This window comes from Dipodomys merriami, unplaced genomic scaffold (genome assembly GCF_024711535.1).
Source record: "Dipodomys merriami isolate MVZ:Mamm:240054 unplaced genomic scaffold, mDipMer1.0.p SCAF_16, whole genome shotgun sequence".
Lineage (NCBI taxonomy): Eukaryota > Metazoa > Chordata > Mammalia > Rodentia > Heteromyidae > Dipodomys > Dipodomys merriami.
In genome coordinates, this window is record NW_027202937.1 from 403,805 (window position 1) to 431,360 (window position 27,556).

A 27,556-nucleotide genomic window follows, 5' to 3' on the forward strand; every position below is an offset into this window, starting at 1 on the left:
GAGTGGCCAGCCCCTTGGAGAGTCACGGACGCTTGGAAATGCAACACTTAAATAAAGCCTGAAACTGCTTCTGCAGAGAAAAAAGGAGACCAGACAGTAAGCAAACACATACAGACGGTGAAAGCGGGGGGAAATCACAGAGCTTTAAATAAATCTCATTTTAGGCCTTGTCAAGACTAATGGAGACCTGGATGATTCGAGGGATCTTCGAGGGATCCTCTGTTTCTAGGCCCATTGGATCATTACTGGGAAATGGCTGTTCACTGCAGGACTCAGGCCAGCCATCAAAGAAGCGATCTCCGCCTACTGATCCTCAGGAGTAGGGACTCATAGTTACAGACCCTCAGTAATTAGCTCCCGGGCTGGTGGTCTCTATAGATAAGCCAGGAGCCAAGTAGGTCACAGGATGTGAATCCCCCAGCAGGCCTTCCAGAAGCTGCCAGCAACTTTCTGATCTTGGCTGAGCTGAGCCGGTGGAGATAGGCAGGAAGATTTATCCCTGTCACTGTCAGTCCAGTACCTGGTCTCTGAATGGAATACTCCTCTCCCGAAGTTGCCAATTTGTCAGCTTTGAGTGGCAGGGGTTTACATTAAGAAAGGAAGCATGCTCCTCCCTAAAACTGTTATTTAGATATATGAGTCTCAAAAGAAAACTAACTTGCCTACAGTGTGTGTTGTCTCCACTCTTCCAAACTTCTTTACCTGGTGGGTAGCTCAAGACTTCAGCACTACTGAAATTCGATCAAATGAACAAAACCAACCCTCTTGCAACTGGTCCCCTCAGTTTCACACACTGAATTTCCTCTTGAAAGGCAATTATCACTTTACATTCAATTAAAGTATCTCTGATTCATGGGTTGTGCAAGCCACTAAAGCAATTATATCGTTTAAGACAGCAAAGGTAACCTACAAAGAGATTTTCTGTTGGTTCATTTGTGTAATGATGAAAAGGTGATAAACTATTAAATCCCTAGAGAGGCAATATAGGAGTCCCCCCCCCAAAAGATGTTTTGCTGTTTGTTTGTCTTTGGCATAATTTAAAGTGCCATCAGCAAGGGGAAGATGAGTGACTAATCAAGTGTCTTACAACTCCCAAATTATTTCTTTTAATAAGAATGAGAACTTTAATAGTGAATATACAGAATAGCATCACTTCTAGAAATTCTATGTGATCTGACTTGCTATACAAAAAAAAAGAAGTAGAATTCTTTTTTACTTTCCAACCTTGACATTTTAATTCCTGACAAATCAAAGGGACTTTTTCCACTGTATTTCATAAATACTATTTCTAGAAAGATTTACCTGGTCTAAGCTATTCCATTATGAAGTTATTAGTTTCAACCAAAATGTCAAGTCTGATATCTTTTACCCAACAGGAAAAGAAAAGAATAAACACCTCACAGAAACTGTAACAAGAAGAATTGTGCATAGGAAAAAAATTAATACTTTGTTTAAAAAATAAGCCACATAATACATAAATAAAAAAATCACTCCCTTCTCTATATTTTCCTATTTTTCTCTGCACTGAGCCTGTTCTTATAAATAAAAACTGAAATGGTCACTTTTTTCAAATGAAGGAAAAGTTTCCTTTACCTTCTTTACTATTTTAGATACACTATACACAAGCTATGTATTCCACAAAAACGGACTTTCTGTCTTACATGTATTTAAATTCTTTTGCTCCTTTAAATCTACTCCATGAAATAGGTTCTTATTCTATCTTATTTCCATACTTCTCTACTTCCTTATAGAGGTAGTTTGGATTTGTTCTGATTCTCAAAAGAATGTTTTTCTTGCACAATTCAAACAGACGTTCATTACATTGGTTGTGTTCACTTTAGATTTTAGACTTAGCTGGTTAAGCTCTCTCAGCACTTAGCTTGATACTTCACAAATCATGGGTACTAAAAGTTATAATGAACATAAGTTGTGTTCTGTCAACTTGTTTTGGTTAATATGTGTTCAAAGAGATGTCCAGTCATATTTCCAGATACAATGAAATACTGATAGTAGATAGGAATCCAGACAGAACAAGCAAATCCAGGGTGGGAAATCATAAAATCATAGATACTGGCATACAAAGATGGTTCAATCCTGAGAAACAGTGACACCATTTTGTCATTGAGAAAACTACATACAGAGAAAAATGAAACTCAGCAAAGCGCACAAATATAGTAAATGACAAAACTGGGGAGTTTGTATTTAGTTGAGAATCCCTTTGTCTGGTTTCAAATTTAAAAGTGTACATTATTTTTCTAAAAATAAGAGTTCTTAGTGAAGAAAGAGTGTTGCTGTCAAGCACGAGTGATCATAGAATTCTGATTTTTCCATTTGAATAATTCAAAGCAAGGTTTAATGGACCCAGGCATCAGCCTACCTTGTCAGGAAGGCTGGTTCCCATCTCAGCAGAGGGGGTGGTATTAAGCAGGCTATGGCTGTTGTTGAAATGGACATTTGCAATCTTAGGGTTTTATTGTTATGTAAACTCTAAAGAAAACTCTTGCCAAGTTTTCTTTCCATCCCTATTTGGCCAGGTGGTGTCAGGTTTAATCCATCATTGTTGACCTCTCATTTGAGACCTCTCTAGAATGAAACATTCTTTCTGCCCTCAGGGCCTGTTTGAGCTACAGGAAATACAGATATCAAGATGCCAATTCCTTGCCCAAGTCTGTATTAAATAAAAATAAGTACCAAAAGCCAGGCTCTGGTGGCTCACCCTGTAATGCTAGCTACTCAAGGAGGCTACTCAAAGCCAGCCTGGACAAGAAAGTCCATGAGACTCTTATCTCCAATAAACCACCAGAAAACCAGAAGTGGCACTGTGGCTCAAGTTGTAGAGCATTTGCCTTGAGCTGAAGAGCTGAAGGACAGCTCCCAGGCCCTGAGTTCAAGCCCCATAACTGACTAAATAAATACTAATAGTTGACTAGTTAAGTGTGACTCAGCTCCATTTTACGAATGTTTTCTCATCTAGGTACTTAATTAGCTGAGAAGATCTAGAAAAATTAGGTGATCTTTTAGCTTAGTCTCACAGTGCATAGTAACCACTGATAAAGCACCCCTAGTGCTTTATGAAGTTCCTCAGTCATCTGGAAACAGAAGAGGAGACACTGGTACCTACATTTCTCCTATCTGCAACTGGTCTTTCTCAGATACACAAGAAGCAGTCTTCAGAGCCCACTGTCTCCTAATAGAAGAAACAAAGTCCCAGAACTATCTACACGTTAGGTGTAATGACTTGAGACCTTCCATTAGGAAATACTGAATCTAAGTAATCCACAACTCATCTCTGACTATCAACACAATGAAGACTTAGGGCATTAATTACTTAGGAGCAACAGTGCATGTAAAACTGTCACCAGCATAAGCACAGGTACCTTTAAGTATGCATTGGCATGTGCAAAAACAGAAGTTTTAATATTGCATTTGGGGTACTAATTAAAATTTAAAAAGAATGTTACCTTAATGAGGGAGGCCTACCTTGGGTATGATGTATTGCTAGCTGTTTCTCTCCAGCAGTCCCCTCAGTAACCTAAAGGGCTGGTACATTCCTGAGTTCCTATTTTCCCAGCATATAGAGCTCCTATTGCTCAGAGATTTTTTTTAACATATTGCCTGAAGTGTGTTAGAAGGTTGTGCAGGTATTAACACCACAGACGTTGTTGGGATGTTAAAAACCATTTTTGTCAGACCCTTATGCAACATCGTGGATTTTGTTGCACTCTGAGAGAATTGTTTTTGTTAGTATACATACACAGAGAAGTGATTAACTATCAAAGTGATCATCTTAAAAGGAAACCAAATTGTAAAATCTATCCATGTGGTGTTCTATAAAGATATCAAATTAAAACCTAATATGACAATTACAAAAAGCAATCACTTATAATGGATTAATGATTAATCATTTATAAAGTACTTATCTATCATATTCCCACCCAGAAAGAATATTATGGGTTGTCACACCAGTGTGAGACTCGATGGGTGCTTTAGTGGAAATAATTTGAACCATCACTGGGATGGTTTGTTTGGGAACATTTTCTTTTACTACAAAAACTGAGTTATGCAGACAAATTCCAAAGCCGCGTGACCATTGCTCTAGGAGAACTAGACGTCTACAAGTTGAGGCATTTCAAAGAGGACAGTGTCCCTCCCTTACCTTTACATAAGTCATGTTTGCTATGAGGCAGAAATAGAGAGCATTGCTTCTGTACTTTATAGATGTGGATGTAAGCCTGCCTCTGCTCACAGTCTGTCTTGTACAAACTAGGGACGCTTTCTGTTCCGTCCCTAGATGATACTGCACTGTCTATTTGAAGACCTGCCCATGGCTTCCTCTGACAAGGAGCCGGGCTGTGGCAGTGGGGTTCTTCCCACCATCAGTATCGCTGTCAGGGAGAGAAAGGAGCCAGCAGGGCACATTCTGCCCGGGCCTCTCTTGGCACCAGGCCTTGCCACGCTGACAGCTTCTTGGCTCACTGCACATTATCAACACTCCACATACAATCCAGACCCTGAGGGCCTAACTGGGCTGCCTCTCCAAGTTGCTTTTTATTTCACATTAAGTAGAGCTGTGTTAGGTATAAAATGATTTATCAAATGTTCTAGCGCTCTTTAACTATAATAAATACACACTTTGATGTAAATATAGTATCTTAGCAGTGATCTTCGATGGCTTTTTGTTAAAGAAATGCCATGTAGGTAGAATATCAGTGGTCCAATAATCATGGAAGATGTTACAGGTAAATGTAACGTGTAGGCAGGTTATATTGTAGACTGAGATTCATACATACACATATATGTATACATACACACACATATGTAAAAATATATTGTATGTCCCAAATACATAATCACTGGGGATTAGGAAATTGGAGACAGAAAGAGCTGGAAAGCTTGTCTGTCTTTTAGATAGATGATTGAAGCCTGCTGTTCCTTTTCTGTCCTAGCTATGGTCTTTCTTCACAAATCAGCTCACACAAAGCTAGGTTCATCAAAGCCTTGTTAGTTCAACAGTTCTTATTCTGTATGTAAAAAACCCAACAAGTTTCTTTCCTGACTCCATAAATTCTGGCACATTCTCTTAAAGCTTTGCTTCTTTTGTGCTAGGGCTTTTGTGTGGCAGAATCAAAATTGGTGCTGTTTAGTGGACAATATCCTTTGTTATTCCCAGGTCTTAGCCAACCAAAACAGCTTCTGCCATTCAATCTTAAAGCAATTAATGACTTCCATTGCATGGGAGGGCTAGTGCACTTGGGTAAGTGTATGTTTGTTTGTTTCTGAGATTAATAATTTGCTCTTTCTCCACATCCAACAGTTCTTGATACTTATCCAACTGATTTTCTTTCATAGCCTTCTGTTTACTTGCAGAATGCTAGTCATATTTTTTAGAGGAGCTCATTCAGTCTTATTTTAACTCCTATTTAGATTACTCTTTTATTTCTGTTACCTCGGAAGTGATCCCTTATTGGGACTCCTTCCATGAAAGCAATGTTTTCTGTGGCACCACATTTTGGAAATGATTTCTTGGCGGCATGGTTGTTTTCTTTCCCACTTGGGTCCTTGCGTGTCAGCGAGATCTGTGCTTGTTTATCTGGGACTCCATACTGCTCAGGTGAGAGTCAGTTCACGTATCTGTGGCTCTGTATTATCACTATCCTAAAGACACACAGCCCATATATCTTTGAAGTCTTGGCCTGGCTTGGCCTACATTTGGTTAAGGATTATTTCCACCTTTCTTTCATACTCTTGGAATTATGCTCACCATAGACCACAGGGTGTAAATAGGGTCAAACTTCTTCTCACCTTGTATTTGCCAACAGGTGATCCCTACCCGGGAACACCACTTCCTGGCAGTGGGTGGGAAACTGCACTAGCTTCCCCAAACTTGAACTCAGCAACTTTATTAATTATCGCCAGTTGTGTGGTCCTCTAGGCTTGTCTCTTCCACTGACATTTTGTCTCTTTTCATTCACTTCTGATCCTCAAAGAAATTTAATCTGCCCGCTGAGCAAGAGCATGCCTTTATAAACATCTAACGATCATGTTTGGTCTATCAGGTTGTGTGTGTTTTGAGTATCAGGATACAGTGTCAACTAACGCTAACAGATTTATCAGAGGATATCCCCAAAAGCATTGTCTAGAAACTTTGCTGATCCATGGACAGCTTCATGATACACTGTGTCCTCTACAAAGTCCAAAGATCATAAAGAATATAGACTATGTTAGGTTATGGAAAAAACACAAGATTCATCTAGGTGTAAATTTTCTGGATGAAAATGGAGAGAACAGATATAATTTATAATTTGTATACTGAACGTTTTAAGTTTTAATAGACTCAATCCATGAAGACAAAGGTAGGAAGCCAAAATGTATCCATCAAGAGCTAAAAGAATATGTGCCCCAGGCACTGGTGGCTCATGCCTGTAATACAAGCTACTCAGGAGGCTGAGATCTGAGGATCATGGTTCAAAGCCAGCCTGGGCAGGAAAGTCCGTGAAACTCTTATCTCCAATAAACCACTAGAAAACTGGAAGCAGCACTGTAGCTCCAGTGGTAGAGCACTCGCCTTGAGCTGAAGAGCTGAGGGACAGCGCCCAGGCCCAGAGTTCAAGCCCCACAACTGACACATACACACACACACAAAGAATATGTGCATATGTGTATGAGAGCAAGAGAAAGACAAGAAAGAGAGAGGTGGCAAGAAGAGAAGGAAAAAGGGAAAGGAAGGGAGGGAAGGGTGGGGGAAGGGAGGGAAGGGTGGGTGGCTGGCCTAGAACTGATCGCCCCATGATTACAAAAGCTTGAGCCATGTGCCTGACTTCAAACAAGACTTCTAGTAAATGCTTTCTAGATTCCAATCCTTCCTAAGTCATTGTCTGGCATATCTTTCCCTTTTAGTTGTTATGCTGAATGGAATGATTTAAAGCTGCATGCAAATGTATCAGTACAGCCGGGCACCAGTGGCTCATGTCTGTAATCCTAGCTACTCAGGAGGCTGAGATCTGAAGATCAAGGTTCAAAGCCAGCCAGGCAGGAAAGTTCATGAGACTCTTATCTCCAATTAACCACCAGAAAACAGGAAGTGGTACTGTGGCTCAAATAGTAGAGCTTTAGCCTTGAGCTAGCCTACGCCCAGATACGCCCAGAGTTTAAGACCCGAAACTGATGCGGCCGGGGGAGGTGGGGGGGAAGGAGGGGAAGGGGGTACTGTGGCTCAAGCAGTAGAGCACTTGGTCTCTGAGCTGAAGAGCTCAGGGACAGCGCCTAGGCCCAGAGTTCAAGTCTCATAACTGACAAAAAAGAAATGACCTGTCCTTCTGGTGTTCTTGTGGTCAGCCTGGCCACCCTCAGTAAACAATGTCACTAGTCAGAGAAGAAAGCACTTCAGCGTTGAGGTATTGTGTAAACTTGAGGTATTGTATAAACTCATTGGGTGGAAGAAATTCAACGTGATGGCAGTAAACACAACTGGCCATGAATCTCAAATTTTTCTGTGGTTTTGTAGGTGAGTGAATCCCTACGTTATTCACTAAAATCCTGAGTCTTTGAGACTGACGCTTAGACCAAAGCAAGGAAATGTTCTGTAAATCAGAGTTACCCAGACGATAGGCCATATGCAAAGAAAAAACAATAAATTCTGCCACAAAGAAGTTTGTAGTTCTGGGACCTTAAATAAGCACTTAACATCTTTTGGTTAAGTCATGTCACTGTGGGGTTGCTTCAGGAGTTGAAGTGTCTACCTCTGTCTGCCCTCGGTGTACACAGTTTAAGATTACATTTAACACTGTAGTCTATGGTTTAGCCCCCATTGCTCAGACATTAATTTATTCTGAGTGAAGATATTATTCACAGTATATTATAAAATGGCTACATGTTTCAGACTGAATAGTAAAGCCTTTAACTGGATATGTCATCAACCCAGGCTCTTCATGCAAAAGGTTAAAAAATAGTCTCCATCTTACTATCTCAGTTTTAATATTGCAAACATATTTTTGTTTTTTGTCTGCTGCTTTGCTTTGCTTTTGTGCTGCTAGTAGGACTTGAACTTAAGGCCTTGGCACTATCTCTGAGCGTTTATGCTCATGGCTAGCACTCTACCACCTGAGCCACAGCCCCACTTCTGGCTTTTGGGTCTCAGGGACAACGTGCCCAGGCTGGCTTTGAACCATAATCCTCAGATCTGAGCTTCCTGAGTAGCTAGGATTATTACAGGTATGAACCACTTGTACCCACTTAAACATATTTTTGAATGACCTAAAAGGAGTGGTAAAAAGCACATTGGATACTTGGTTGAAGCCGCATTCTCTGAGTGGACAGACAAGGTATTGGCAAAAATCGTTAAAGACGCATATTATTTCCTCACAGCCTTCTTAAAAATGAATCTGCAGTGACATTTTGAACTTGTCTACTTACTAAAATAGCAAATTAGTTTTAATCATTTTATAGTTTTCAAAGCACAGAAAGAGCAAAGAACCGAATGTGTTAAAACATTGAGTTGAATTCATTTTTCATTTTTAGCCACGATTTTTTTAGAACTGGTTCCCATAAAGTAAGTGCTCCACCGGGGCCTGTGTATCTCTAAGCAAGAAACAAGAAAAAAAATTACAAACAAGTCCTAGGGTCTCTGGCTATGATACTTGCCTAGATTCCCAAGAAAGGATGGTTGTAAAAAAATCATGTTTGGTGCCCTTCTGTCTGGAATAAATGTCACCTTTACCAAATGCAATTGCCCCTCTTCGACTAAAAGTTCCTTGGGCAGACAGTTTATAAGTTGCATGTTAAATATAGTCTACTCTCTGAGGTATTTACCTTTAGGATCGAATGTGCTCATTAGCACCAACAGAGAGTTAGAAGCCTTGGCTTGCTTATGTGTTAATGAGCTGCAGAGATTTTAGAACACAGTGGAGCCGCAGTCGAGGTTAACATGCGCTGGCTTGTCTTTCCGGAAGGACTGCCAAGTCTAGCTGGGAATATGACCTGCCACCGGGTCACCCTTCACATCTGCTGGATGCTGACAAGAACCCATTTTGGGTGCGGCATCCTGACAATCAGCGCTCTCCCGTGATTTATTTCTGGCATCTCTTCAAGTATTCACACACACACTGCCAGAAAAATATCATTTGCTCCTATAGGAATTTTTAAGATGGAAATTAATTATTTTCCTGGTTGCCTTACTATGTACTGACAGAAGGTAATGGAACCGGAAAACTTGATGACTACATAACCTCTTATTAATTGAATATTTGCAAAAAGAAAATGTCAACCAGAATTTCATAATGTACCCACACTTCAACTTAGACAAGGAAAACTCAGGATTTATAGTAAGACACCAGGGAAAATGTGCTATATGGAAAGTCTATCATTGAAATTGTAAATAGCTGGGTATCTGTGGCACACACCTCTAATCCTAGCCACTCAGGAGGCTGAGATCTAAGGATCAAGGTTCAAAGCCAGCCTGGGCAGAAAATTTGAGAGACTCTTTTTTTTTTTTATCGGTCATGGGGCTTGAACTCTGGGCCTGGATGCTGTCCCTCAGCTCTTCAGCTCAAGCTGAGTGCTCTACCACTTGAGCTACAGTGCCACTTCCGGTTTTCTGGTGGTTTATTGGAGATAGGAGTCTTACAGTCTTTCCTGCCCAGGCTGGATTTGAACCGCAATCCTCAGTTCTCAGCCTCCTGAGTAGCTAGGATTACAGGCAAGAGCCACCAGTGCCCAGCTGAGAGACTCTTATCTCCAATGAACCACCAGAAAATTGGAAGTGGAGCTGTGGTTCAAAGTGGTAGAGTGTTGTTTGCCTTGAGCATAAAGAGCTCAGGGACGGTGCCCAGGTCCTGAGTTGAAGCCCCACAACTGACCTATAAAAACAGTAAACAAACAGGAACTTTTGTTATGCCCAACTCCAACTTTGTATTTCTAAAAGGAATTTGCATTTTAAGGGATCTAAAAAAAGGGGTTTGGCAATCATGATATTCAGTATACACGATGTGGAAAATGAACTATGCAACTTGTGGACAGGGATAGCAGGGAGAAACTGGGGAAAAGTGAAGGAAGGGGTGATACTGTCCCAAAAGAAAAGGATTATACTCATTACTTGGCTTATGAAATATATGTATATGTGTGTGTGTGTGTGTGTGTGTATATACATATATATATGTATATATATATACCTATTATAACATTGAAAGCATTTCAATGTTTAGAAGTCATGATGGGTGGGGCTGGGAATGTGGCCTACCATGCATGAGGCCCTGGGTTCAATTCCTCAACAACATGAACTGTAAAAGCTGGAAGTGGCTCTATGGCTCAAGTGGTAGAGTGCTTGCCTTGAGCACGAGGAAGCTTAAGGACAGTGCCTAGGCCCCAGACCAGCAAAAAGAAAAGAAAAGAAAAAAGAAGTCATGATAGGCTAGAAATCTAGTCCTTGATGATAAAAGAAGACAGGAATGTCTAACTGAGCCATTTCAACTGTTGAGATGTTTGAATCAGGACTATATAATCTCATCATATTGTATAGAAAAAAAATGATTTACAGTTAGCTACTGAAATACAGATGGGTACAGGTGCCTGCATGTGTGTGTGTGTGTGTGTGTGTGTGTGTGTGTGTGTGTGTGTGCTATTGGGTGTGGGTGTGTTTCACTTTATTCTTTCCATTATACTATATGCTAATGTTGTTGCTCGCCTTTCATAAGTTTGAAAGTCAAGGATGAAATCATACAAATCACTGACAGGATGAACAAGGTGGTTAAGCACCCTTTCCCAGAACAAGGAAAGTACTCAAGACTTTGTCCTACCACTTACATAACCTTGGCCAGTTTACTTGATTTCTTACAGTCTGAGGGCCTTCATCTAACAACAACAACAACAACAACACAATGGGAACATTGGCCGTTCCACCCTGTAGGATTGTGATGACAAGGTCCACTTTAAGCTCAGCATTTTGTCAACACATAATACTTGGCAACTCTTTTTCTTATATTTTCATAAGTCCACAGACTTTAAACCTTCAACATTTTTTAAATGGTTAGGACAGAGGATATGAAAATTCACTTATTAGGCAGGACATCTTCACATGATAGAAAACCAGGACCTGTTGAATTCGTCAGAATAGCACCTGGATGGAATTTCCATTCGTGATTCTCTGTTCTGTGTGTTTGTTGTCTACTATAAAGAATACACATTGCTACTCTTGTCCTAAAAATATTCTAGAATGATAAGTTCTAGATGCCATAAGGAATTATTCAGAAAATGTTTCCTTTCTTGTATCTTTTCTGCTTTTAAAGGGTCATATTTTGAAGCAGGAGAATAGAGACATGAAAAGAACTCTTTTGTTAAGACTGCTCAAATTTCAGGGCGCCTTTTGATAAAATCAGTACCCAAAGGTCTTGCTAAAGCGAAACTCTGCATTGTCTGGGTAAATCTCTCATTTTGTTTGATTTTTACAAACTATAGTTGAATTCTCAGGTGTCTCTGTGAGCTCCGCGTGGTTTCTCAGATTCACTTCCATCGTTCTCTGGACCAGGCTGAGTGGGGGAGGTCTCAGCCCCTGACATTCTCCATGTCACCCCTTCTTGGCTAGGATGCCAGGCTGACCTCCTATGCCATGCCTTTAGCAGACCTGGATTTCATTGTTTCCCAGGATGGATGGTAGCCCAACTCAGAACAGAACCATTTTCAGAGACAACTGGAAGTGTTACTTGCAAATAAACTTCCTGGTCTCTGGAGAGGACCCAGTGGAGACTTGCAGACCTGAGAGATAAGAATAAGGAGAAAAAGATCCAAGGTCCAATCATTGCTGCAAAATCCAATCAGTCTTATAAGATCCAATCATTGTTGCAAGATCCAAGTCTCAAGATCCAATCATTGTTGTATTCAGATCATCCTGCTGGAACTCCATGAGCATAAGTACAGAAATGTACAGAAATACAATTTTCCTTCCTTCCTTCCTTCCTTCCTTCCTTTCCTTCCTTCTTTCTTCCTCTTTCCTTCTTCTCTCTTTCCTTCCTTCCTTCCTTCCTTCCTGCCTTCCTGCCTTCCTGCCTTCCTTCCTTCCTGCCTGCCTGCCTGAATGCCTTCCTGTCTGTCTTTCTTTCAGTTTTCTTTCTTCCTTTTTTTTTTTTTTTTTTTTTGGTGGTCATGGGCCACAAACTCAACACCTGGGCACTGTTCCTGAGCTCTTTTGCTGATGGTTAGCACTTCACCACTTTGGGCCACAGCGCCACTTCTGGGTTTTGAGTGGTTAATTGGAGATAAGAATCTCAAGGGGACTTTTCTTCTCTGGCTGCCTTCAAACCATGATCCTCTCAGCCTCTTGAGTAGCTAGGATTACAGGCATGAGCCACTGGTGCTTGGCTCAGAAATACAATTTCTCTCACTTAACAATTTAACTTATTCATACCAAATTTTGTAATTTTTCCAATCTCCCACCAAGTATTCTTAAATGGGAACTCAAAATGTAGTGTGTATAAGATTCTACAGCAAAAGCTTATTCATAATAGGTGTATAGATGGCTCTCAGAATATATGTCTTAGCAGGTTAGGAAATGAATAAAGGAATTGGTGCCTTTTTAGAAAATATACTATATGTTTCTTAATGCATTTGGAAGCTTTTGTATCATTAAAAAAAAAAGCCCAAAAGATGGTCATGTGATTCTGCTGGACTTGTAAAGCATCCATCCAGTCTGATTCAGACACTCTGTCTCTTTCTTATTCCTGCAAGTCTACCCACACTGAAGAAAACTCAGTCAGATGACTGGAAGTTTGGAGGCCAGATCTCATAGGGGCACCCTTCTGCTCCCTTAATCATTACTTTGTCTTCACCTAATGCGAACACCAGTGCACACTAACAAACCATCGCTGAAATTAATGACCTCATCTTGTACTAGCTTCAGGACAGCTGTTCCAGAATCTTCTAACGTGAACTTATTACGCCTCTCGCCATTGAAGGCTGTGGCGGCCTGTGCCACGCACCATCTGCTCAGCCCCCACTCGCCGGCAGCTGCTGTCCTGGCCTCGGCCATCGCCATCTGCCTGGATATCTCCAGCCCCATCTGCCCGCGTCACCGGCACTGTTAAAATTACAGCACACTTCACCCCGCACTCACACACAGAGGAATTCCCCAGCCATTTCTCCTTTTAGACTTCGGAAAGCCCTGTGTGCACCATCGCTAAGTCTTGCTTCAAAAGTCCCAGCCTTCTCACACTAAAAAAATGTTATACATGGTTGATGTATGGTTTAACATGGCGAATATTCTATCTTCATACTGCTATCATAAAAATACAAAGCTTTCCAAGTATCATGATAACCGTGTTCTGAGATTGCCTTTCCTGTTTATAATCTACTCAGGATAGAAAAAGACGAAGATTTTAGCAACTGCAATGGATCAATAAATCTGGTGACTCTAGGCTTCATCTATATTTGTTCAACAAACAAATTGAGGAAAGTATTGTAGCAAATACAAAATTTAAAACACAGTAATCATTAACCCAATTTCAGGAGTAGAAATGTCAATGAATGACTGAAATGCAAGAGCTAGTCAGAACTCCTGGGTGAGAAGAGGTCAACAGCCCTCCCATGTTTCTCTAGTGTCTTCCTTTACTTATGCAAGGTGAAGATCCTCCCCTGAAGAAATACGAGTTTCGATGTTGTTAAGATTAAGAAGAAAGAGCTTCAAGTTTGTTAGCCAAAAATTAAACATAGGGCAATGAAAAATTTCCAGGATAAAGGACAGAAAGAGGTTATTACGAGGTGACTTTACATTTTAGAATAGAACACTCAGTTCTGCCTTTCCATCCTGCTCCAAGAACACCACCGCAGGACTGTGAGTCCTCCCAGATTTAAATTAGAGGTATTTTCTGGAGTCAGAAAGAGAAGGAACTGCCACGTTTTGCCATTTGGAGGGCTTAAAGAATATTATTTTTACAGACACTACCCAATGAAAAAGAGTAATAGAGAGGGTATAATAGAAAGGGTAAATAGGATTCATGTACCTTAGATAACATATACAGAAATGTCACAAGTAAAAACCATTTACATAACTGTGCTAGTCAGAATCAACTGAACATGAAAATATTTTTAAAAGATGAAACCATGAACCTAGTAGAAATGTAACATGAACTTGTGCCCAGCATGTCAAACAATGAACAATTCTGGATCTAGTGAAGACAAGAGTGAATCAACTTGTCAAGGACAGAAAGGGCCAACTGCAGGGACCAGAATGAAGTCTGGATCCTGTATCACAAGGAAGGGCTGGGGGAAAGAGAGAAGAACGAGAAGCATCCGGGATGGTCCAAGAACGTTTGTACTTAAATGAGGATGTTTGCAATAGACAATCAAATCCTCATACCTTTAAGGCTGGAGGTGGTTTAGCAACTTGGAACAAGCTGCTCACCCAGACGCTTCTGCTCTTACAGAGATACTTGGAAAAAATGATTTCTTTAGAAATGTGTAAAACTATTCTGGTATGCCAGAAAATCTCTGACATTTGGGCACATTTATGTAAAAGACAGAGCATAATCATCGCATTGTTGGGATAGATCAATAAAACAAAGGAACAAGTCCATCAGAATCGAGAAAACTTTGCCAAACACTTGTGCATGCCGGAGCCTTTTTCAGTGTCAGCAGTAACCGTAGAAACTTGCTTTTCTCTATTAATTTCTCCCTATGCTATCATATTACACAGCCAATGACTACTTAAAGATGAAATTATTCTCTCTCCTCACACTGTAAAAACAAGGACATAGACATTACTGTTCCACATAGATGCTATGTGCAAAATTAACTATTAATGTTTAACCTAATGATTTTCACATGTTCTACAAAGACATAAAGAATAGAAAATGAAGGCATGAATTGAATTTATGGCATGCTTATCCCCCTGGGTCTTTCATAGTGTCCCACACCAGAGCAAACTGTAGTCCCGAACCACTGCCTGGCCTCTACCTGGGGGTTACTGGCACTGAAGGGGATACCATGGTGGGGGTGGCGGGGAATGAAAATTGACAAGTACTTTCAAAGATTAACTGAAAACACATGACTGACAATGTTAAATTTTATTTGAGCTCTAGAAAATGAATTGTCCTTCCTCGTGAGGGTGTGTCCTGCTGCAAAGGACATCTGCCCTCACACATTTTATTGTTGGTCATGGGGCCTGAACTCTGGGCCTGGGCGCTGTCCCTCAGCTCTTCAGCTCAAGGCTAGCACTCTACCACTTGAGCCACAGCGCCACTTCTAGTTTCCTGGTGGTTCATTGGAAATAAGAGTCTCACAGACTTTCCTGTCCAGGCTGGTTTTGAACCTCAATCCTCAGATCTCAGTCTCCTGAGTAGCTAGGATTGCAGGCGTGCCCTCATATATTTTAAAGCAAGACACTTCTCCTTCCTTCCTGTGAGTCTCGAACCTGATGCATGGCTCCTTTGTTTTCCCTCCTCTGTAGAACCCCAGGCTCTTCCATCACTTGCAGCAGTTCCTCGGTGGTAAACATGGAACTTAATCAAATAAAATCACCTCTAGAACTGCCAGTATGTTTTACTGTATAGGCCAAAGAAAGTCCTTTTTTAGAGTAATTTAGTAATGGGATCTGGAGACAGGAAAATATTTCACCCTCATAAAAGACCAAAGCTTTTCTTGAAGAAGAGACCTAGAAAACTCATTTCTTTAGTTATAGGTCACAAGTTAGCAAGCATAGAAACGTGCACATACCTTCACAGCACGCTTGGAATTATTTCTCCCTTCCGGAGTAGCGGACGCATGTCCTCCAAGAGACAAGGCCACCAACTGGCCGGGCCAAATCCAAATTCCTTTACTTGTTTCTACTAGTGGAAGACAATTTAAAGCTTGTGTATGAGCAAAATACACACACACACAATCATCAGAGAGATTCAAAACAGAAGTTTTCATAGTCACTTGGGATTCACTTGGTGACCCAAGAAGAGAACATAGACTTTGGTACATCCTTGATTCTTCCCTTCGGCACCTCACTGTCTCCAGATCTGACAAATTTACTGAGCATCTTGTGGTGATCTCTACAATCCAAACTGTGGGGACCTTGAGCTATGTTAGTCTACGGAAAGAATCATTTTTCCACTGATTATTCAAAAGTTGAGATATCCATTTGTCCATCTGGCTTGTTTGGTGTATTGATAGCATACAAAAGTCATTGGTGTTACCTCATCAAATACTTAAGGAATCCTGGGTGTTTCTGTATCTTAACTGAAAACTAAATTATTAGACTTTAAAAAATGGCATCATCTCTATTCCATTAAAACTAAACGATGGAGGGAAGTCCAAGAGTGTTGGGACCAAGTTCTTGGACAAGTTTACAATTCTGGAGCTATTGCAACACAAAGGACCTTTGAAACATTAACTGTAATTTTCCTGCATGGTAGAAAAAGAAGTTAGCCCAAATGGGTCACACAGAGAGAAGAGAAAAAGAAAAGAGAAATGGAAAAGTTACTCTGGGACCGATGGGACATAAGAATGAAACCAGTCAATTGGCAAAAAAGCAGAAAAAATATCTATGCATATGTGCATCAGAATGACAAGGCTGAATCATGTACTCAAGATGTTGTAATTTTTCTTGCACAAATAACATTTTCAAATCATATGTAACTGTGAGTGTTGGTTTCTTTTTTTCTACTGTATGTTATATATGCCTTCTAAACTTTTTTATTATCTGATCTCTAAGTGAATGACGGGTTTTTAAAATTCTTCCATGCATATATTTTAACAAACACGATGTGCTTATAAACACATTAGTCTTCATTTATCTCCCCAGGGTTTTCTGGGATAGTTCCAATTGAAAATATTATGTTTTTGTATTATATGCGAGATAAATGTGCTCTTGATTTCTTTCAGGGAAAAAGCCATTACATTTCGTAACTAAGCAAAAAGCTTGAGCAGAAAGAGAACAATCCAGAAAGAGGAGAGAGAGGAACAGAAGCAGCCAAATGGCACCCATGTTTAGGGGCTCACATGCAAATCAAATTACTCTCTGCTTTCCAACACTTCCCAAATTCTTTTAAGACCATATTTAAAGCTGGATAGCAACTCTATATGAAGTCATCATTGATATAAATACAGACAGCATTGTGTTGGGTATGGCAATGCCAGAGATTGACAGGACCAACAGATAAAACCAAAGCAATTAAGTTTCCATAAACAGTCAACTCGCTGTTGAATCAACACACTTCTTTATGAACAGCAGTGTAGCAAGAAATAAATGACAATCATACATTTCCAATATATAAACCATGCTGGTCTGTTGAGGAAACAGAATTCTTTTCCAGTTCTCTTCTTACAGCATGGGACAAGTTGCTCAGTAATTTGAGAGTTTTATGACAGAGATCACGTGAAATGATGTCTCCAAAATGTTAAAGAATTTACAGATCAGCTTTGACTCAAGTTCAACTTAATATTTTTCTCCTCTCCTTTCTCCCAATTATCTCACCCATAAGCCAACAAGTAAGTTTTTTAAGAAGTAATTAGTTTTACTTTTTTTGCTGACTGTGTTATAGGCATTCACTACAAAACTATCAAAGCCAGAAAATTCTGTCTTAAAAGTTTCAGTCTTTCTTCACATTTTAATCTTTTCAATACTCACCTCAGTGCTAACAGAAAATGACTATATTCTTCATAATTAATTTCTTCTCTTTTAGATATTCAAGGGATATTTTTGGGGAGAAATAAGAGGGAAATACTTTTATTGAATCTTGACTTTTTTTCTCCAAAGATAATCAACAATGGAGATATCAGCAAGCTAGAGAAAGAGAGAGAAAGAGAAGTAGAGTGCACATACACAAATATAAATGCCAAGTTTTCAGGAATTAAAACATCTGACTAGATCCAGGATGATTTTCATACTTTCATATATGATTGTTCCTTTTGCTTTTAAAAGTACTACTTACTTCATCCCACCCAACTCAAATGAAATTTTGGATATTTAATGTTGTCACTGTTTCATATTTAGTATGATACTATTCTCTATTTCCAGAATTACCAAGATAGTTAGCTCCCCCCACATAACTTCTGGAACTCTCTGTTAGAATGTTCCCATATCACAGAGAGTTTTTTGGTGAAACATAAGTTCCTTAGGAAAGCAATCTGTTTTCTTTTTCTTTTAAATCCTAGAACCTCTCAAAAATGTCCGGCAAACCATGTGTTCAGCACTAAATTTCAGTTATACACACATGCAGTTATTCTATCCAGCCAGAGTATCTAGAAGACGGCCTGGCTCACATTAGCATCTCCAATTACTAGAACTAGTCAACACATGTATGCATGATTGAAAAAAAGCTGAAAGAATCTTCCCTTTTTTATTTTTCTTCGCCGCTCCTGGTTCCCGTTGTCTGGTTGAATGGTGCAGCTGGTCTTTGTAGCGTCCACCCCATGGAGAAGTTTAACACCACTGCATACTCTAGATGTTGTCTAGAACACAAGCTAGAAAACATAAGCATAACCATGATGCATGAGTGTCCCAGGCTCTAGGTGTCCATTGAGCATCTGACATGCATGACCTCTGTGCTTTGTAAGTGTCCTGATCTGCTCTGCACAGCTCCTTTGTACTGCCTGCCTCATTGAGCAAATATTTTTCATGAGGAGTCATTTCACACCAGAGCGCACAATACAGACCAACGTCTGGGTCTTTCGCAGGACGCCGTTTCCCCGCGCTCTGGACTTTGGCGATGGACTTGGGTGAGTTCCTTAGCACCTCTGCTAGATTGCTTCATTTTAAAGGGAGATTCAGAGGTGAGCCCGCAGTGCCACTGCTACAAGGCTCAACAGGAGATTCTCTGCCAAAGACACCCAGGCAATCTGAAAGTCGATGTCAGTTACTCTTATCACTGGCAAGCATGGATTTCTTCCTAAGACGTACTCTACACATGCAGAGAAATGATACTTGCTGAGGCCATTCTCATGAACTTCTGGGTGCAAGGCTCAGGATAAACATCTTGCATGTGGGATGGATTATCGATAGGGTTATGTAAATCTGACAGTGCTGAAGTGATCATCTTTTATTCCATTAACTGTTGGAAGCCGGTGTTCTGATAACCAGCCGAAAGGCTTTCGCTCTTACTTCCCTGCATGGACAGCAGTAATGTTTCCCTCTCTTCCATTTTTTGCTACTTTAATGCTGTTACATTAAAATAGAATAGCAAGCAGGAGGGTGTGACTCTTGAATGGGTAGCGTTCCTACCTCTCTTTTTTATCTGAAGGCAGAATGGCTTCAAATTTGACCCCGGTGACTCACTGGACGTATCATAAATAATACGATGGAAGGTTTTTCTAGACAATGACAGTGAGGCCAACTCTGTGGGAGCAAGGGGGCAGGTTCAACTGCCCAAACTTCCTTCTGCAGCATCGTCACCTCTCCATCTCCTACCTTTCTTCCAGGCTCCATTGTCTTGATGCTAAGTCTGGGATTCCTTTAGTCCAGTCACATGCTTTAGTCCCTCCACTTAGTCCCGGGCTACTAGCTCCTTTAATGATGTTTCTCCCTGGCCTCTCTTTTCTTCCTCAAGCTCTTGACAATTGCCGTCTGTTCCATTAATACTTTGATTCTCTTGTCATTCTCTTGGACTCTGCCCCTGGAAAATCTTATCTTCAGCGATAGATACAGTGTATCTCTTACATCTTAAGTATCACGTGTATTTTATGTAATATACATTACTAAAATTTTTAGATGTGATGTAAATATCCATCTAATTTTTACAGCTTAAAATGTAGTGCAATGGAACTTACTGGCTCAAGTGAGACAAATGTAAGAGGAAGAAGCCAAGGAATTTCCTTAGAAGAAATATGGCTGGACATTCCAAATGACCATCTAAAGTCACTATGTCATTTAAATATGATAGTTTTCACATTTGGCTCTGTGGATGAAAAGGATAATTTTTATTTATAGAATTATAGAGTAATTGTTTATAGAATTTAATTTTTATTTAATTTTATTATCGAGAAGGGCTCAAATTCCCTGTTTTCTTTATTAGATATAATACTGACCTTTCCTTACAACTGAATTTCCTTACACAACCTGTCATGAATCAGATAATGGTAGGTGTGAATCTCTCCCTGTGTTCTGTTCTGCTCCTACTAAAGAAAAATAATATGTGTGTGTGTATATGTCTGTATGTGTGCACGTGTATGTATGTATGTAACACTGATAGCCTAGCAGGGCATGATGGTTCACATCTTTAATCTAAGCCAATCCAGAGGGTAAAATCAGGAAGATGTAGGTCCAGATCAGCCTGGGCAGAAAGTTATTATTGTCCCCTCCCCCCCCACCAACTAATAAAAAGCTAACTGTGGTACCCAGAACCTGACAAGACAGCTACCTGGGAAAGGTAAGAAGGAGCATCATGGTTCAAGCTGGCCCAGGCAAAAAGTGAGATCCTATGCAAAAATAACGAAAGCAAAAATGGTAAGAAGCATGTCTCAAGCAGTAGAGCTCCTGCTTAGCTAGCATGAGGCCTGGAGTTAAAACCCCAATGCCACGTTTATGAAAACTCATGATCAGGGGCTCTATGGCAAACAGGGTCACAGGGAACCTTTTGGGTGCATCAGAAATCCTCTGTACACAGAATGACCTCAGCATGGATCTGTAAATACAAACCCATCAAGCGCAACGCCTTCAGTTTGTGTGCTTTTCTATAATAGATCCATCCAGTCCTACTTGATTCACTCAGGCAAAGAAGATTAGGGATGGAAAATATGTCTCTGTACAGTTCATTCTTGTCAAGGCTCTGAGGAAGGCTGGGAAGAGTCTGTTCCCAGGTGCTTTCTGAGAAGGCCACAGTCTGACAAGTTAATGTATGAAACGCATTCCACGGACCTGTCATGGGGCAGGACCTGACTCTTCCCCCTCGGTTGTTCCCCTTCACCCACAAAACTCAAAGAAAAACTTCAGCTTTCCATGGTTCAAGGTCTATTTGTCAGCAAGGAAGATAAAGGCTACAGGAAAGAGCCGAGCGACTCGACTTTCTGACGTTATTAAAACTGCTAAAATTGCATGTAGTGCATGAACCACTTGGGTTAAAAAGGAACTGATACCCCAGTGAGGGATGCTTGTGATTGCTCCCCCTGCAATCCACCCCTCCAGAAGAGCTGGCTTCAGTCGGGGTCCCCTGTACCTTCCACCACATGCGGGTTAAATGGCCTTCTTACAGTTACTGTTCCGATTTGCAGTCTCCACTCCAGGGAGGCCCAGTTAGCCCATCCTGAAGGCACAGTCCTGCTCAGGTCCCAGGACACATCCTGTCCCAAGGCTCCAGTGAACAAACCTCAGGCTGACCCGCGGCCTCATACGCTTCCATCCCTTCAGCTTCTATTCAGCCTCTCCAGCCCACTCTCCAGTTCCAAACTCCGCTCCAATCTCAGCAGGGTTTTCTGATTACCACACCCCTCACCATTGATGGCCTCATTCCATGACCCCCATGTCTGAGCTATGTCTTCTGGACGCACCCAAACTCTCAGAGTTGGCATCTCCTCTGTTGGACCAGCAGATAATACCCAGGACATTCTGGATTCCATTTTCATTCTCCTATGCTGACAATACTTCCAAAAGGTGTCTAACTATTAACTTCACCACCTTGTGTCTGTTACCCCGAGTGGCTACTTGAGCTGTAAGTGGACAAAGATTGCCTTCCTGCTTTGTCTGTGTCCTATGTTCCATGAGGACCTCGTCCATAATCCCAAAGTCAGAACTTGGGCTCACAAATCCGAAGTTCCTCTCTCAGCAGATTTTCTTCAGCTTTCCTGCCTACTCCAATTAACACGTTATTGGGGGTGAATCAAACATGCTTAGGCAGTCTAATTCCAGATGGCACAAATTTTCCTCCAGCCAATCTCAGTAGGTAATGGTAAGTGTCTAGGTTTTCCTTCCTTTTTTGGAAGGTTCAAAGTCACCTCTCCAAAGTATTATATCAACTTCTTTAAGCTCTTTATATTATAAAACACTAAGTTTTCTGTCTAGTTGTGACAGAGGAAAGATAGATCTGCATTTAAAATATCCGCATTTAAATACACACATACATATATACCTTTCATAGGTGAATAAAGCATAATCTATGGGTGTAATATATGTGTTCTATCGAACTACTGTGGCATTGTGCATGTCTATTAACAACCTCTACTATATTTCAAACCCTTGCTTTTTGGCCAGTCATGGGGTTTGAACGCAGGGCCTGGGTGCTGTTTCTGAGAGTTTTCAGTCAAGGCTAGTGCTCTACTACTTTGGACCACAGCTCCACTTCTAGTTTTCTGGAGATTAATTGAGATAAGAGTCTCACAGACTTTCCTGTCCTCATGGCTTTGAACTGGGATCCTAGAACTAGAACTCAGCCTCCTGAGTAGTTAGGATTACAAGTATGAGCCACCAATGCCCACCTCAAAATGTTTTTGCTTTTGCTTTTTAAATTAAATTGGATTAAATTATTTGTTTTCCTAGATTTTGTGATTAGGTAAGAGAAGGAAATACACATTTTACCAGTCTTTGAGTGTGCATATATGTGAACCTCTGCAGACAGAGACAGAGGGAAAGAAAGAAATAAGGCGGGAGGGTAGAAATGTGATTGTTGGCATTTGTTTGTTCTCAGAATTGGTTTATGGTTTCCCTCATAATAAACATGGTTCCTAGTGTCAGAGGGCGCTAGAGACTAAGTGGCCCTGGGTGAAAAGTCATGAGCACTCTGTACTGTTCCATTCTGCAAAAAATATTTACCTTTCTCTTAAAAAATACTTAGTCCTGTAAAACTAAACCCACACTTTTAGTCTCTTGTTTTCCCCAGTACAAAATCAGAAAGAAACTTGATAGAGTGTAAAAAGGTGACAATGAAATTTAAAAACCCTATTAATATTATCATTAATAACCCTAGAGCTAGCCAACTATATCAGGTAAAAATAAAGAAGATGAATTAGCACTGGTTTATCTGGCTGCTTGACAACTACTCCTAGTAGAACCATCAGACATCTCAGAATATCTCAGATGGAATACACAGATACAGATTAGCAACACCACATATCTCTTCTATGGACAAGAAGAATTTTCATCTAATCTTGCAGATTTCTTCTCTGCATTTTCTCTTGAAGTATAACGAGTTATATGAGCCTAGTGCCTCAAATGACCACAAATTCACTATCATATATGGGTGTGGAAGTCAGGAGTCCAAACACAGTGCCCTTGTAAAAACCAATGGAGACTCTGTTGACTTTTCCTTGTTGTATTTCTTTCCTCTCTCGTCAAAGCCAGCGCTGGCTGGTGGAGCCTGTCACATTCCACATGGCCTCCTCTAGCTCTCTCTTCCACATTCAATAACCTTGTGATGGCCTTCAGCTGCCCAGATAGCACAGGATAATCTCCCTGCTTTACCCTCTGTTAAGCAATAGCTCTCGACCCAATAGAAAGATTTTGGGGACTGAGATGTTTATGTTTGTGTGAGTCCACTATCCTTTCCATCGTATTTCTGAATGCTTTCCTGGAGCCCCATAACTGACCTATAGGACCGAATTCTGTAGCCCCCTCCTGGCAGAAAGTGTGAACACAAGTAAATGTGGTTCAAAAGTTTGTCTGAACACATTATTTCGTGAGCTGAGAATAACATACCGCCTTTTGTCTTTTTACTTTTCTCTGCAGGGATGTCAGTGAAATACATCTTGTTTCTCTCTGCTGTGCCTGGGTTTCTGGATGCACGAGTCCTCATGGTATGTAAGGACTCTGGGGCACAAAACTGCCTTGTAGTTAAGGATAATAAATCACCGTTCACCAAAACACGGACAGAGGCAAGCGATCAAGGGGCTACACCAATCACTCAGCTGCCTCCCACAATAACTATCAAGCAAGAACTATTATTAGTGTCATATTACAATGGAATGAACCCAAAGGTAGGGCAGCTTGGCACCTGGTCGAGGCTAAATAACGGGGGTGTGGCAGGGCTTCAACTTAACCTTATTCTGCTTAATCCTAGGGGCCCATGTCAATTCCATTTTCTTAAGTAATGGGAGGGGGAGAAAGCTGAGCGCTGGTATTTCACTCCTGTAATTCTAGCTACTAAGGAGACTGAGATATGAGGATCACAGTTCGAAGCCAGTCTAGGCAGAAAAGTCCACAAGACTCATCTCCAATTAACCTGCAAAAAGCTGGAAGTGGAGGTATGGTTCAAGTGGTAGAACATAAGCCTTGAGAGAAAAAGCAAAGCAAGAGCTAAAGGACTTAAGGTCAAGCCCCAGTAACATGGAGGAAGGAAGGAAAGAGAGGAGGGAGGGAGGGAAGAAAGAGTAAACTGAAAAACAGATTTTAAAAAGCTATTTCCTTACAATGTATCCATGCATTTTCCTTGGCTAAATAGGAAGGAAAAATAAACAAACTTTGTTTTGTTTCTAGATAGGGAAACTCATCAATATTCCACTGAAGAATATAATAATATTTTTGGTTATAATATGGTATAATAATATAGTATAGACATAATTTGTGATTATGAATGAGAGCTTAATCTACCAAAGCTAAATACAAACTGGGACAAGACCAACTGAAGAGAAAGGTGTAAGGGTCAGTTAGCAATAGGATCAATATATGACGCTTAGTGCTAGAACTCTTGGACAATATGTGTGAGGCCCTGGGTATGGTCCCCAGTGTCACTAAAGAATAATAATAATAATAGTAACAATACTAAATGAATAATAAACTAATAAATTGTACTTAAAATAAGAACTTCAATGATCACAAAGCAGAAGCAAAATTCTCATTCATGTAATAAACAGTAGGATATTTAAGTGGCATCCATCAATGATATAAAGAGATAATTCATATTTTAGTATATTCAAGCTACTTTTATGATCAGTGGTAAGATAAAAACCATAGCTTTGGTATAGAAAACAAGTGTGTGTGTGAGTGTGTGTGTATGTGTTTTCCTACAGGCCAGGTATGAAAAGTAAAAATTGTAAAAATTGAGAGGCATTACAGAGGATCTACCTGCTCTAGGCTACTGAAATGGTGCTGCGGTATTCATATACTGTCAGTCATCCTTCACTACAAAGACTGACAAGCTGTTGACTACCCAATAATCCTGGAGAGTGAATTATGAAAAGATAGTTGAGGGAATAAAAGAAGTAAATCTCTTAGTGTCAGTTCTTCAAGATATATACCACTAGACAAGTGTTTGAGGCTTTTGTGGGAAGGGAAGAGAGCAAGGTCTGGGGTACAGGGGAAAATTTATAGAGAATGCACCATCAATCCATACGGTAATTTCAACACATGTCCCAACAGAAATTGTGTCCCAATGTGTAAATTATAAATGTGAAAGCTCAAATCACAGACTGCCATTCAGAAATCCTTAAACCACCATGGGAAAAATGGAATCTGAGGGATTATGAAACTTCAAGAATGCTGCACCTGAGTGCTAATTCAATGTGGACACCCGATGCCCATTGTCTATACGTGTGCAAGTAACGTTTGATAGGTGACAGGGATAACAGGCATTCTTAATGTTCTTTGGTAGCCCAAAGCAGCTCAAGCCCTCTATATGCAACTCACCACGGACACACAAGAAGTACAGGATGAAATCGTCAACGTTCACAACAGATTCAGGAGAAATGTCAGTCCTCCGGCCAGAAACATGCTGAAGATGGTAAGATGGATGGCGGCCCGTCCAATGGCGGCTGCGACGCCTCAGGGTGGTTGGTAGGCAGTCCTGGGACATTCTGGTGAGCAAGCTCCCCCTGCATTCTTATTCCCATCTCCCTCCTGTATCTCCTCTTCCCCTCATTTGGAAATGGCAGTGTTTCATGATCCCATCTTCGCATATGGCTGTCTGTACACACACAGGAGACATTCTTTGTTCTTCTTTGCTCCTTGGGATCCTGTCCCTTTCTCTTTTTACCTCTCACTGGTCCACACAAGAGGAGTCCCCATTTTACGTTGACATCTCAACATTGTTCTTACATTGTCCTTGTTTGGTGGTCTGTACTCCACAAACAAGTGAGGAACCATGACACCAGGATTATGACTGCCTTACCACAACTTACAGTTCCACCTATTTTCCTGAAAATGACATGATTTCATTTTTATATTTATAGTTCATAGTTTGTGTGTGTGAGAGTGTGTGTGTGTGTGTGTGTGTGTGTGTGTGTGTGTGTGTGTGTGTGTTCTTCATCCACTCAGTGGTTGTCACACTCCTTGAACTATTTCAGAGTTTGGCTATTGTGAACAAGGCTGTAAGAAACACAGATATGCAATTATCTCTCTTGTGTATTGTTTTATAGTCCTGGGGACATATGTCTGAGGATCAGAAGATAGGTCTAACTTCCTGTAACCTCCACACTGATTTCCATGGTGCTTGGGCTCATTTCCATCCCCCTAACAATATATAAAGCTTCCTTTTCCTCCTGCTTCCTCTCTTGGTGATAGCTACTCTCTAAGATCACATGAATGCCACTGCCAGGACCTGACAGTAGCTCCACACATCTCTTTGCCCATTCTCTCCTACAGTGATGCTACCAGGGAGCTTCTATGTGTAAATAAGTGGAGAACAGAAGGAGACTTTTTAAGGCTGAAATTACCAATAAGTCAGAACAACTTCCATATGTGGTCAGACAGCAAACAGTGCAGCTAGGGAAAAAAAACAGTGCATTTGAGAACTGAAGGGAAAACATGGTATCTGAAGCCAGAGACCTTACTTTGCACATTGGACCAAGGTAGTCTGGTTTTTGCATGGACCCGTTTTTGGATGTGGGCTCCGCCTAGAGAAGGGAGGCGATCATGCTGAGAGCAAGCGTGAGGAAGAGGAGATAGTAGAGGCACCTTCTGGGAATAAATCCTCCCTGCACAAGCGAACCCGAGGGCATCTCGGAACCCACTGCAAACGTCGGCAGAGGACAGCCGGGTAAGTTCTACTTCTACGTATTTGCTACGATGAGCACACTAGGCACGTCAAGTTTTCCTCTCTAGTGAGTAAAATAGAATAGTAAAATAGAATTCTCAGTGTGTTCTTATTTTATGCACTGATCATATCTATCTCTGCTTGTTCAGTTACACACACACACACTCACACACACACACACACACAACTAAATTACCTCTTTCTCTTGTACGAAGCAAGTAAAACCTTTGCTCAAGCTAGTAAGTTGTCTTTTGACAGCAAAGTCATCAAGCTGAAGAGCAGTTCTCAAAAACCTCCACCAGATGGGGGTATAGACACATAAGTGCTATTTACACATCCTTCCATGCTGTGCAAGATGCAGTGTTCCCCGCCTCCTGGGGGAATCACTTAGACACACAAGCAAGCGAGTGGCACCACGTTCAGGGGTCCTGTGTTCTACGCCCCGTCGGGACAGCGGTGTGCGGGGAAGCCAGGCCTGACAAGGCCCAGCTCGGTTGTCAGTCCGACAACTTGCGGAGCGGCTGCTGATGAGCTGTGGCCTGCGAAGGCTTCCACTCTGTGCACATGACCACGTTGGAGCCTGGTCAGGTGCTCTGCCTCCTCTTCCTGTCACCCACTGGTCATCTGACCCTTCAAAGCCTCCTTCTGTCCTTCCCTTACCTCATGTTAGACAGGGGAGTGGGCAGACCCCTCCT

The 27,556-nt window shown here is 41.0% G+C and overlaps 1 protein-coding gene, 1 long non-coding RNA gene and 1 other non-coding gene across 3 annotated transcripts in view; 2 read left to right on the forward strand and 1 right to left on the reverse strand.

Annotated features, from left to right (window-relative positions):
* LOC138827990 (uncharacterized) lies at positions 1-18,900 on the reverse strand. The gene is made up of 3 exons (XR_011372202.1): positions 17,597-18,900; positions 15,697-15,809; positions 1-70 (listed from the first exon to the last, which is right to left on the reverse strand). It is a non-coding gene; the product is annotated as an uncharacterized lncRNA (long non-coding RNA).
* On the forward strand, positions 14,841-14,973 carry LOC138828540 (small nucleolar RNA SNORA42/SNORA80 family). Its single transcript, XR_011372288.1, has one exon. It is a non-coding gene; the product is annotated as a small nucleolar RNA SNORA42/SNORA80 family (small nucleolar RNA).
* Positions 18,581-27,556, forward strand: part of Crisp1 (cysteine rich secretory protein 1) — a 14,637-nt gene continuing 5,661 nt past the window's right edge. The window contains exons 1-3 of the mRNA XM_070023561.1: positions 18,581-18,687; positions 23,621-23,688; positions 25,482-25,610. Of these exons, the coding sequence (XP_069879662.1) occupies positions 18,678-18,687; positions 23,621-23,688; positions 25,482-25,610 (207 nt within the window). The 5' untranslated portion in view covers positions 18,581-18,677. The remainder of the gene's footprint in view (positions 18,688-23,620; positions 23,689-25,481; positions 25,611-27,556) is intronic.